At 33.2% G+C, this 13,734-nt stretch overlaps 1 protein-coding gene across 1 annotated transcript in view; it reads right to left on the minus strand.

Moving 5' to 3' along the window:
• The window catches only part of LOC111057901, a 656,398-nt gene that overhangs the window by 227,322 nt on the left and 415,342 nt on the right, over positions 1-13,734 (minus strand). The window contains 2 exon segments of the mRNA XM_039431312.1: positions 9,247-9,363; positions 13,295-13,402. Coding sequence (XP_039287246.1) covers positions 9,247-9,363; positions 13,295-13,402 — 225 coding nt within the window.

Below are 13,734 nucleotides of genomic sequence, written 5' to 3' on the forward strand. Positions count from 1 at the left end.
AGAAATTTACTTTGTAACCTCCTTCTCGTGCGTGCGGTAGGTAGGTAGAGCAGTTTATTCAAAAGAACACATTTCAATATTTTATTTGTAGAACAGCTGTTTTGACAACTTTTAAAAAATCCTCAAATTTCATAATTCAAAACAAAGGAAAAATGTACTCTGAACACAATCACAATAGTATAATCTAGTTTTAATTATTTAGCCGCCAATCGGCATAATGTTATTCCCTAAATTATCCTCGTTAATGAGGCTTATAGATCAATGAGCAAGGAAAGTTGTGTGAGTGTACCACACCAGATTTTTCCTCTACCTATCATCCTGATAATGTACCTATTGTATAAATGAATAAAGAATGAATAACTTCTTTATTCACTTCAATACAAACAAATTGTATTTGAAGAAATGGTGTTGTTCATAACTAAACACTATTCACAACATTCGCATACATTTTAGCAGTAACATGATACTTATAGTGTTGGACATTGTTGTAACCTTTAGCAATGAAAACGTGAAACCCGGAAATTATCATTTTCACTTCTACTCAGTAAGATAGTTATGATCAAAATATGTTTGGCGCCACATAAATTCTCATCTAATAAGACTAGTTAATGACTAAACACCAACATAAACTTATTTTCACCTTAAGTGAGGCGGTATGGTGAACTATCATCCACAAGACATTTTTTTGGTAAGAACTGCATGCTTTTCTTCAACCGGTAATATGATATATGTTCACGGCGTGGTAGCTATTTTCGACTATGAAATTGTGAGAATGAAAGTGGGCACAGTTGTAACCCAAGAAAGCAGGAACAATATTTCACTTGCACTATATAGTGATAGATTCCCTCAGAGGGACTCTCACAAGTTACAACTCGGCTGCTTCACGAAACCTAGTTGAACTTAATTTGTTTAGCTAGTTCACGGACTGATTTACATGATTGCGTAAGCATTTCGTGAAACAGTGGCTCAGATAACACACACACACACTCTGAATGCCAAATGAGTTAGCAACCTCCACGTGATTCTAATACTATAAACTATACTACTTGTGAACTATTTCTATAGTTGCCTCTAAGGAAAGTAAAAGTGGTGTTATGAGTAAGATTTTCACGATGTTCTTTCACCCTAACAACCTGGTGAATGCTATTTCATAAATAAATACATATAAAATAGGGAAATCAGCATATTATGTGTAGCAGAATATGGTGAACGGTAGTCGGTCTCAGAATCAAAGAATTGAGTTTATCACGATAGAGTGTGAGATCAGAACAGGTTTAGATCATTCTCGAAAGATCTTTCTGTCTACATCAGAAAAAAGTCAATCATCTTGATGCACATAATATCGTCAAAATGAGAAGTTCTTCGTTACTGGACACGGTTACACATAGTCCCATATAGGTTGTATTGTAGCGATTAGTCCAGGCAATGAATGCTCAAAAAAGGGTATAGAGGGAAATGTTTGGGAGACAATTTTTGACCCCGCAGTTCTGTTCTGGATAGTAAGGAGGTAAACATATCAAAAGTTCCCACCCCTACTCCCTGTGCTAAGGGGGTGGGGGTGGTTCAAAGGCACTATTTTTTGGTTTCTCGCAGATAACTCGAAAACAATGTATCTTACGGACATTATTGTTATATACGATATTTAGGCTCACATAATTTCCTGCAATATTCATCTCACAACTTTTTCTATATATTTTCTAGTTTTCGAGATATCCGATCTTGAGGGTATGACATTTTAAAAAAACACGTTTTGCCTCCAATTTTTTTTAAATTTTCGCTCTTATAACTTTTGAAATATTGATTGGAAAAATCCATGCTGATTATGAACTTATAGAGCATTGAATTCTCTTCAATTTGATGTATAACTTGACACTTTCACGAATTTCCCTACACTTTTTGCAGCAGCTTTAGCGTTGATTGTGAAATCTCCATTTTTGCAACAATAAACCGATTATTGACAAAGAAATTTGGAGGGAATGTTTTAAACACAATTTTTGACTTTGCAGCTTTGTTAAGACTAGTTAGGATAAGAACATAACAAAAGTCCTCATTCCTAACTCATGTGCTAAGGGGATGAGGGTGGTTCAAAATCAATTTTTCAAAAGTAATAAGAGCGAAAATTGGAAAAAATTGGAGGCAAACGTGTTTTTCAAAAATGTCACACCTTCAAAAGCGGATATCTCGAAAACTAGAGAAGATATAGGAAAAGTTGTGGGATGAATATTGTAGGAAATTATGTGGGCTTCAATTTTGTATATAACAATAAAGTTACATAGTTCTCAAGTTATTTGCGAGAAATCAAAAAATGGTACCTTTGAACCACCCCCACTCCCTTAGCACATTGGGTAGGGGTGGGTACTTTTGATAATTATGTTTACCTCCTTACTACCCTAAACAGAACAAAAATTTTCTTCCAAACATTTCCCTCTATAACGTCTCTTTGACTGGACTATGTTCACTTCACAAAATTTTCATTCCTTAATTATTCTTACAAAGTAGATTTTGAATTGATTGCACTTCTAAACCTCTCATTTTCGATTGAATTCATCCTTGAAGTAAGACCATATCATTCTTCCTTCTTCAGTGATTCATCTAGCCTGTCCTCCATCCAAAATCTTTCATCTTAACCAATTCTTCAACAATCGATGTGTAAACTACTGTATTTACTTGTATACGCTGTAAAAACTACGACATTTGGGAAGACAAATTCTTAAGTTGCTCGTATCTCGCTTGTCTTATGAATTACAGGTTAAGAGTTCCTCATTCTCTATTCTAAGGAATATTTTATTTATTCATACATTGACACATACAATATCATTCTCAATTGTGAATGATTGGGGAAGGAACAAAAGGCTTAAAGCCCAAAACTTTCTTCTTCTCAACTTTAGATAGAAATTGTCCAAAAATAGGTTATGTTTACACTTCATGATTTTTGTCCACTTTTTTTAGTCTTGAAACACATAGCTCCACAGATCGTTACTCATTTTTAGACATTCCACTGCTATTTCAATCCATTATCTGAATATTATGAGAGAAAAGAGCTCAGAAATCCTTATCTCCCCTTTTCACGTCTGATACTGTTCTAAAAAACTGGAGATACTTGTTGTAAATCATCCTAAGCATGTAAGGAGTATGGTTAATTAACTGAACTCAGAATTTGTCTTGTGATTAATAAATAATGAAATTTATTTCTACATTGATACATACAATATCATTCTCAACTATGAATGATTGGGGAAGGACCAACAGGCTCAAAGCCCAAAACTGTTCATTAAGGCTGTGCAAAGGCTAAAAATAAACTTTCTACTCGTGATATTTTTCAAAGTTTTCCGATTTTTATATCATCAAATTATCAAAATGAAAAAGTTTTCTCAGGAAATTTTTTTTTCTGCTCATTACTTTTTGAGATATTAGCGCCTAAAGATTACATTTTTGGAACAGAACATTTCAAATTCGATAAGAGATAAATCCATGAGATTTAGGTTAGTGGATAAATTCTACATGGTATTGTTATACAATACAATATGACAATTTCCACTGAGTCTAACAAGACCCATGGAGTGGTACAAAACAAAATAGCACTGTACATGAATAATATTGTTGATCTAGTAAAACAAAATTTCTTTGAAAATATCAATTTTTAAGATAGTTATTCAATTTACTAAAAATAACCAGAAATAAATTTTAGTTAAGTTTTTTTTTTGGTAAATTGAATAACTTTTTCAAAAATTGATATTTTGAGAGAATTTTTGTTTTACTAGATCAACAATACCATGAAGAATCCATCTTCTGAATCTCATGGATTTATATCGTACCGAATTTGAAATGTTCTGTCCCAAAAATTCAAACTTCAGGCGCTCATATCTCAAAAAGTAATGATTGGAAAAAAAATGTTTTCCTGAGAAAACTTTTTCATTTTGATAGCTTGATGATACACAAATCGAAAAACTTTGAAAAATATCACGAGTAGAGAGTTTATTTTTAGCTTTTGCACAGCCTTAAGTATATGCAAAACTTATACAGAAATTTTCCTTCCTCCTTCTCACACCTGAAAATGTAATAGAAAACTGGTAATTGATCGTAAATCATCCAAAGCATCTTCAATTGCTTAGATGTGTTCCACTCTATTTTGTAATTTTAATATTGTATTTTCCTAATAGGCTCAAGATCAGACGGAAGTCTTGTGAGCCATCTGTTTTTTATAAAGTATACAAATTATGGTGTGTTTTTGCAATTGTTGTGAAAGTGAAGAACAATCAATAAATTATTATTGTCATCTAATAAATAACATCGTTAATTAACCGAACTCATAAAATTTTTTTGAACGACAATAATTACTAAAATGTATGCAAAACTTATACAAAATGCAGCTCTCACCACGGTTTCATAGTTTTCTTCCAACAATATAGAAACTGCATCCACACAAATACATTCCACTACATGCTGAAATAGTAGAGGTTTTTCACCCATTCGAACAATGCACTAAAAACTAAGCCGTAACTCTAAACAAAGGAGAAAGCGGCTTCTACACTAGAATACTATAATACTTCGTGTGGTTGCTCTACTCCTTTTAAGTCCTTTTAGAGTATATTTTAAAGTGCACCATCTTACTGGTTCGACTCTGCATGTTATTTGCATGGATTGAAAGTGAAAATAGTAATATTCACTAGTTACTTGAAGCTGTGGAAGAATTAATGAGATGCTACTACCGGTGGGGTGTTTTTCGTCGTATAGAGGTTGATAGTGTAGTTACTGCGATTAAAACCTCCACCAGTCATAAATCAGTTAGTGATAGTTGTAAGAAAGTACCATTCGCCACTTATTAGTAGGGTAGAGTTTGATAGATATAGAGCAGAGTAAGGTAGACTTTGAAGACATCATGTGTTCCATACACTCTGATCGTTATAGTCTGCACTATTTATTGCGATGGGACAGCTTTTGTACGCCTTTATATTCAGATTTGCACGTTACACATTTATTTATTAGTTTGGCGGTGCAAAATTCCAGCTGATAAGAATAGGTTAAAAAAGTTGAGTGTTGAACAAGGTTTCACCGCTTAAGGTGTCTTGGAACAGTTATTTCAGCCATCGGCAGTGGTTCAGCCATATCTATATTCGCAAACATAATCCACATGTTACCTATATATAACCGCTAGGGGGTGAGGTTGTAAATCTCACCGTAAACTGAGCTTCTTTCACATACATGTGAGTCATGCAGATTTCCAGCATTATTCTTGTTGATTATTAACTGAGCGCGTTTGTTATGCTTTCTTCAATCTAATTATCGATAAACTTTGACATATGAGGGAACTCCTTCCTCTGTCTGCATTGTTATTATTCTCGATAATATCGGTGGAGATGTGTGCTTAAAATGGAGTTTCACTTTTGTTCAAACTTGTTGAATGAAATCCTGGGATTAAGTAATGCAGTGTTTTCAGAAAAAAATGATCTTATTCTTCTCTTAACTTCTTCTTCATTGATTCATACAATAAGTATATCATCAAAATTATAGGGAGAGGAAAAATAAGGTAACCTTGTGGTATTCCTCTCCCAAATTTAGATAAGGGTTACACTTAGTCCAAAATAGGTTAAGTCTTGTGGTTGTTCACTTCACTTGAAGGTATAGTGAAATGCAAAATGCATAATTTTGTTACGAGCAAATTGAATTAGATTGGATTTTTAAATGTACCGCCATAAAGACACCATAAAATGGTCGTCCATAAGAAACACGAGTGTCATGACCTGTATTCATAGACCTTGCTATGGGTCCCAGGTCCCAGATCATGACACAATCCCGTGGTGTATAGCAAAATCGCCATTTTATGGGGTCCTAGTTCACCAATTTTCAAATTTATCAGCTGTTATCATTATGGATTGAACAACATGATGTGTTATTTTGTGATATTGTTCAAGGGATATTGCTTGGCTTTGAGTTGTAGAATAGATTGTTCCGACACAATAATGATAAATAAAATTAGATTCCAAATAGGAACTGAATTGTTGATTTTTAGATTTAATTGATCGAGAACTTGAAACTCTTTTTGAAATTGGCGCATATTTCTGTCTTGTCCCAATGCCTTTTGAATCATAACTCTTGATTCACAAGAAAAAGAACAATTTTTAATAATAAATAAATGAATAATTGATCACTTATTATTGTAATTTCATTATTACAAAATTGAAAACATGAATTCACATATTATCTGAACTAGAATATTGTTTTTAAAATGCACAATTTTTTTACGAGCAAATTGAATTAGATTGGATTTTCAAATTTACAGCCATAAAGACCCCATAAAATGGCCGCTCCATAAGGAACATGAGTGTCATGACCTGTATTTATAGACCCCTCTATGAGCTAATTGCAATAGCGTTCCAAGCGGATAATTTGTAATACTCAAAATTTATAACCTCACTTTTGCCACCAAATATGACCAAAACAAATATGGCCGCCGTTTTAACAGAGTTAGCAGACTCAAACATGCGCTATCTGCTATCTCGTACTACTATAGTATTGACCTTTGGAAAGGAAATACATCGTATTTTGTTAATACTTTGAATACTTCATTTCACTGGTATTTCCAATTAGGCCTAAGATATCAATTATTTCTATCACATTTTTGACTGTCAAAGAATTGATCTCTAATTCCTTTTTTGTTTGAAGGAGATCGTATGACCCAGCAACTCACAGTTTATAAAATAAAATGAGTCAATTTGGCTCTTTTTCTTATGGGAAACTAAAATGTTATTTCATAAATCTAGAAATAATCCATTGGTTGAGAGATTTGAATGTCTTATATACATCTATGTTTTATTCATTTATTCATTATAACTGTTAATTTTTTTTTAAACAAGCCTTCTTTAAGCAGATGGAAACATTTTCCTAGAAATCCCCATGTATAAGCACCGCTCAGTTTCTTCTTCACCAAAGCCAAGTCCGAAGCTCTCTTAACACAGACTTAGCAAATAGCAGGAGTTAGCGAATAGCTCGAATTAGCCAGCTAACTCCAACATTGTGAATACCCCTAGTAAATAGCTGAGCACATTCAAATCATATAACACAGAGTAAATAAACTATAGCAGTATGTAGCTAAGTACTTTCAAATCATAAATATTTCAAAATCATAATTACCCTTTCAAGAGCATGTGTTGTTGCCTTAGATTAGTGCCAGCGGCAAGTGATCGAGAACATGTAAAGTTTCCTTAAGAGAACATTCATAATAGAACATGTATGTATGCAGCAAGGTATAGAGAACGTGCATGAGATGAATGTCAGTACAGAAGCCATCGTACGTTTAGCTGGCCTGTCATATTTTTGAAAAATGTGCGCCTGTCATACGAGCTCTAAAACATGCTTTGTTCTCGCGTCAGAAACCGAATACCACCCGGCAAGTTTGCAACTTTCAAAATGAAGAAAGCGAAAAAATTAGAACACACTCACACATATTCAGGAGGCTAAAACCTCAAATGTGGAGCGTCTTACACTGTTGTTGTTAGCATATCGCTTTCAAGGATTGGGAATTACTTTTATTTTCGTCGGTCGATTGTAGATTGTGGATTGTACTTTCAGATTCGTCAAGCCATACAGATAACAATCTCAACTTGTCTCCACTCTTTACTTTATTTGGCAGGTCGGCGCTCAATACTGCGAAACCATAATATGCTTTCGTTCTGCCATAGAGGAAAGAATAATACTGTATATCTATAACCTCTGGTTTTGCACTCCAGATTGAATAGCTCTCAGAATAGTAGCTTCTTTTTCGTTTATTGATATGACATTTGAGCTCTCGTCTATTGAGAAATGATTCTGAAGCAGATTTGTTCGCTATATTTAATTGAATTACAGTGCTTCGAATTTAATTTGGACCTTGGCCTTGAGATGCTCTCAAACAGAAGTCATTCCTATCTACTCTTCATAATTGAGTTACTCAAAATTTAAATTGTTGGGACCCTTCTTCATTGAGAACGAATTGGGAAACAAATGAAGCCGTCATTGAAATTCTATTCCGATCCATTTGGTTTTGCTACAGTAAGGTCCATGTTACAACGGCAGTGGAGAAAGATGGGAGAACAACGTTGCCGATCCTCTGTCTTGTTAATGCCTCCTATAGACGGTAGCTGTTACAGGTTCATTAACTGTTCATTCACGTTTGAAATAATCAATTATATTTTATTAAACAAGAGATTATATTTTCCAATAATTCCATAATGAATTCTCGTGAATTAGATGAAATATTTTGTTAATTAATTATCAATTCTACAATGATGAAAGACGGTCTGGAAACAGAGCAAAGCGAGAAAGAGATAGTGCTATCCGCTTTGTTGAATGATAGACAAGGATAGCAATACCATTGCTAATAAACACTGCCAACGTGGATCTCACGCAAGAATAGTGTATAGATGCTATATACCATCCTTGGTCATCACTATATTTACGAAATTTCTTTTAATTTATTGTTGTTCAACTGTTTTTTCGTGCCCATATTTGGAATACTTGGGCGTGTCTAGTCTCAGCCAATGACAGAGCTCAACGTTCATTGGTCAATAGGTAACGACCAATCGTAGAGTACCACTCACACTCAATAATTATAATATTCTGCAGCTAAGAGTCTGCTGTTTTTAGTTCACAGAGATCCATTAACTAATATTGATGGAGGTGTAAATACTGATTTTATGAAGATAAAATCTCAAATTGATTTATAAAATTAGTTGTTTTGTTATTATCAAATCGTTCTCATTTTATAGGTATCATCATCTCACAAGCTGGTTGTGTGCTTGTAGTTATAGGTTAGGTCATAGATTGAATATTCAACTTATGAAATACAGAAATGATTGGATTTGTGGACAGTGTCAGATAATCGATATAAATTTTATGACATTTGATTTAAGATCATGAAAAGAGTCAACTCATGATAATGTCCTATAACATGTGATAGAATCTGTCACAAAATCAGTCACTTCCAGCGTAGGTATAACGCAATAATTGAAAGTTTCCTGTGTTATAATCCTGTCATCTAAAATCATGAGGCATAAAATCGCTCGATGATTTACAAGCTCTACCTTTCAATTTATCTTTGATAGTTTCAATTGCACCGACCCATAAATATTGTGACATGACATAAAATCACAGCACATGTTTAAAGGTGTGACTTTGGATGTTTTTAGCAGAAAATAACATACATGGAAAGTTGAAGATGTTATTTATAGTTGAAAATATGTAAAATGAATTTTGAAAATTGATATTCACCTTGAAAAATTTGATCCAGCTCTCCTGGTCGTGGTCAGACTTGCCTCCACATGCTGAAGGAATCTGGTCCTCTGCTAAATGTTCAGATAACTCTACAGAGTTACTGACAACATGGCACTGCAATAAAAAAAATTACAATTTTTCACTATTTTTTTAGTTATTTCAATATAATTTTGATTAAATATTCACAATATTGGCACATGTAAAACAGGCGATTCCTTTACTATTCCTCTTTCAAATGTAGACTAATAATGGTTGAGTAACTTCAAACTTTCTCGCTCCATATCAAAAATTTTATTTATATCCCAAAAATATTTGATGTACCAGTTGCACAAAAGCCGGTTGAATTTTGTTCAAAAGCCGGTTGAATTTTATTATAAAGCCTTCTTTCTGGAAAGCCTTCACTGATTGGTTCTCGAGGAATTAATCACGATTGAAATTTAACCGGCTTTTGTGCAACTGGACCTATAAATTAAGCTGAAAATGTATTGATGACACTGTACCACATTTATATTCAAGGATGCCTGGCTACATGAAACCAAACCTTATATCAATCACATCAGTTCTTCAGTTAAATTGAGTTAAGTTAAATTTTAAACATGTGATTCATGAGTTTTAAACATGATCAAAGTGGAACAAATCTTCCTCCAAGATCATAGTCAAAGTCAAGGGAATAATGAAAAGTTTTGAAAATGAATATTCAAAAAGGAAAATGATGGAGATGCTATTGAATATGTTATTATATTATATGGTACCATGCTCCTTTTGCCAGTTCTTTCACCTGAGATAAGATGAAAATGTCAACAACAAAAAAATCTCAAATTTTTTTATGGTGCGCACCCCATAGTGACAGATAATAAACACCTGTCGCTCCTTGCATGCTCCATGGTCTTCTTACGTTTGTAGTCCACCGTCCACTAACTTAAATTGTGCAATCGGGGATCATGTGTGCATCATCGTCATTATATAAATGGTATTAAATATTAAAACTCAGGATCAAATATGAGAAACAATACAAACTTCATGGAACTCTAACGTCAACAAAGCAGTATTTCCACTATACTACACAACCATATACTACTCTACGTTCTACTCATAACTATGTACATATTACACAAATTATTTTATGGTACACTGTCAGTACCATACAACTTTCTCGCCATAGCTGTAGGGTTCATAATTATTCATAACGTCTCTCACATTTATCCAATATATTTTTGTAATTCAACTGGATGAGAGGAAAGAACTTTTTAAAAGTTCTATGAATAATAATAAATATGGATACAGAACTAGTCCATGGTCCATGAATACAGTGCAAATAAAGAAAACGAGGAACTTTAAATTTATCTGATGTATTTTGTTATTCAACTGGATGAAAAGGAATAACTTTTTAAAAGTTCTATGAATAATAAATATGAATGCAGAACTAGTGAGTGGTCGAAGAGTACGGTGCAAATAATGGAAACCAGGAACTCCAACTTTATGAATGGTCTACTTCGAGATGTGTAAAAATCAACCACAGGGAGCATCTTCATTCGAGTAATAAACTGTTTCGTCTAAACCTATTTGCAAGTTGATGCAAAATATGACCCCAACCCAGCAGGACATCAAACAGCACACACTTTCTCACGATCTTAACATGATTTACAACCACCAGGGAGTATTTAAATAAGTCCAACGCGTTAGAAAGTACAAGTACTAGAAATTCCAAAAGAGGAATTCAATTTATTTTGAAATATTGAATTCAAGACATCACATTTTCGAGCCGATAAAAACAATCTCAAGTGAATCTTTCTTCAAAGTAACGCGAGTTGTTTTTTTCGGTGCGGTTTTTTTACGAGCGAAACTTAAGATTATAATTCAAGAAATAAGACCGTTACTGTCCGACTCACTTGATAAGACCGGCTAGATACTGTTCTACGCTTATTATAAAAATACTTTATTTGGCAATTCTCGCAGTAAAAGTATTTCGAGCTGTGAAAGTTAGCGGTGTATTTAGAAACGAGATTCGCTTTCGGAAATGTATCAATGTATCAACTAGTGTGTATCACATTCTCTGGAGAACTTCAAACGCGATGATACCCGGCGCCGCCCATCAACATAATCCTACAAATCTTGTGTATCACACCTGAAGAATTGTAGTTTATCACCTTGTCCAATCCAATTAATTTTGCATACAGTTCACAGTTTCAGTGTTTCACATTCTAATGTAGGTCAGAATCCTAAAATTCATAATATTCATAGGATCTCTCTCTCTTAATCTCTCTCTCTCTCTCTCTCTGATCTACTTCTACTTTCAGCCTACTTCATTTTATTAATTAATAATTTGATCTTATCTACCTATATAATTATTTTACTTTATCAATTTTCTGTTTTTTTCTCTTAAATATTCATATTTATAGTTAATATTCATGATTATATATTTATTTATTCATAGAGAGTTAGTGGGGAGGATATTCTTAATATTCTTTCCGAAAAATGGACATTGATATGTCCAAAGCTCCGCCAATTTATCTAGATGCATAACAATATTATCTTTAGTTATTACAAATTGCTTTTTTTCGTATCATATACAGTTCAATAATTATTTTCTTAGTCTATATTATGTAAATTCATCTATAATTTTGCTGTATTGTAAGCTATTTTATATAAGTATATAGGCCAGTATATATTAATTGTCATCTACATAAATAAAGTACTCAATCAATTAATCTCTCTCTACCAGTAGAGTTGTAAATTTTCAAAGGTCTGCATGATAGATTGTATTTTCTCATGCAATAGACCCCAGATGGTTTCAAAAATTGAAATATTGCTCAAGAATTCAAAATGAACAAGCTCTCCATAGATGAATGCTACCAATGTTTTTGTTTTTAGATGATTGAGAGTCAATATTTCAATATAACTGTTGTTTTCAAACACCATCGATAATATTAATAACTGATATTGATGATCAATAACTGATAACTGATCATTTATTAACAACTGATTATTGATATCTTTTAACTGATGATAATTATATGATATTCACTCATATTTATCAGTATATGAAATCGATAACTTATAAAATACGCACAAACGGTACTGATCATTGATAAAAGGACTATCGCTATTGATTTTGAACGATACTTGTAGAGTGTTTCTGAAGCATTTAAAAAAGTGAACTTCGAGTAATAAAAACCAATAAATATGTCACTATTAAATTCATATAACTTTAAAGTGAAAAAGCACTCACATTATTTGATGTGGCGACGTCCGTTTCGTGCTGGTATCGCACATTTTCAAGCCAAACCAGCACGAAACGGACGTCGCCACATCAAATAATGTGAGTGCTTTTTAACTTTTAAGTTATATAAAATTTAATAGTGATAATATTAGTGGAAACAAGATGTATAACCAACAACAAATAAATATGTTTTCCAATAACTCAATACGAAGAGGAATGGCTTAATTATAATTTGATAACAATTACTAATTTCTAGGAACGATTTCTGGATCATCATGCTTAGATGAAACTCCTCGTTTCCCACTCACGATTGTCTTACAATAATGTGTGAAGAAGATGTGGTCATTTTATTTATTCATTTATTTATACATTCATAAATACAATTTATGATTCTTAACTCATTATGATAATTGATAAAAAGGCAAACTCAAAAACCAAGTTCATCAGCTTGGTTCAAAACCAAGTTCATTAGAAATTATAGTTTTCCAAAAAAAATTAATATTGCAATCCTTTCTACATCATACAGCCCTCACCATCACAAAACAAAACCTTTTGAAGAGGCTCTTTTCAAACTTGAATTGAATACGACTGTTTCAACTGAGAAATTTAGCTCGCATATCCCACTTTTCCGTCAGACATGACCTCAAATTTCGTGAAAAAGTTAATTGAATTTGCAGCAAACAAAGCCGGAGTGCCATAGTGAACCCATTACAGAAACCCCTAAGGCTAGTTTTGGCCTACAACCGCCCTCACTCAACTGATCCAATCGCAACACAATAAATGCTACAATATAAATATATTCCGTCAAAGCAAACTCAAACTGACCTTGATGTCTGAGCTGATATTCAAAAGCCTCAGCAAACTAGATCGTGTTGTTGAACTGCTCTTGTTGTTTTGGTAGTACAGGAGGGCCGAAACTTTAAGTTGGGAAGGCTGAAAAAAAAACAAAACAATAGTTCCAGATAAAATATGAAACAACTCATATTTCTTATCATTTATATTACCATATGATATAAAAACCAAAACAATAGCCTAGTTTCAGATAAAAGAGCACCTCATGCTCTCTTATCACTTACGTAAAAAATATTACTAGATTGCCTCAAGCTGTATTTGAAAGTAGATTATAAGATCTGACATGAATTTAGTTATATTTGATCTAGTTTTCAACGATAAGATCGATAGTGACTAATACATTCCATTGTTTCCATATTTCACTGACACTAGTGCGTTGAAATGAGGTCATTCTCTACACTTGACCTCTCAAT

The sequence above is a fragment of the Nilaparvata lugens genome, chromosome 6 (genome assembly GCF_014356525.2).
Source record: "Nilaparvata lugens isolate BPH chromosome 6, ASM1435652v1, whole genome shotgun sequence".
In the NCBI taxonomy this organism is placed as follows: Eukaryota; Metazoa; Arthropoda; class Insecta; order Hemiptera; family Delphacidae; genus Nilaparvata; species Nilaparvata lugens.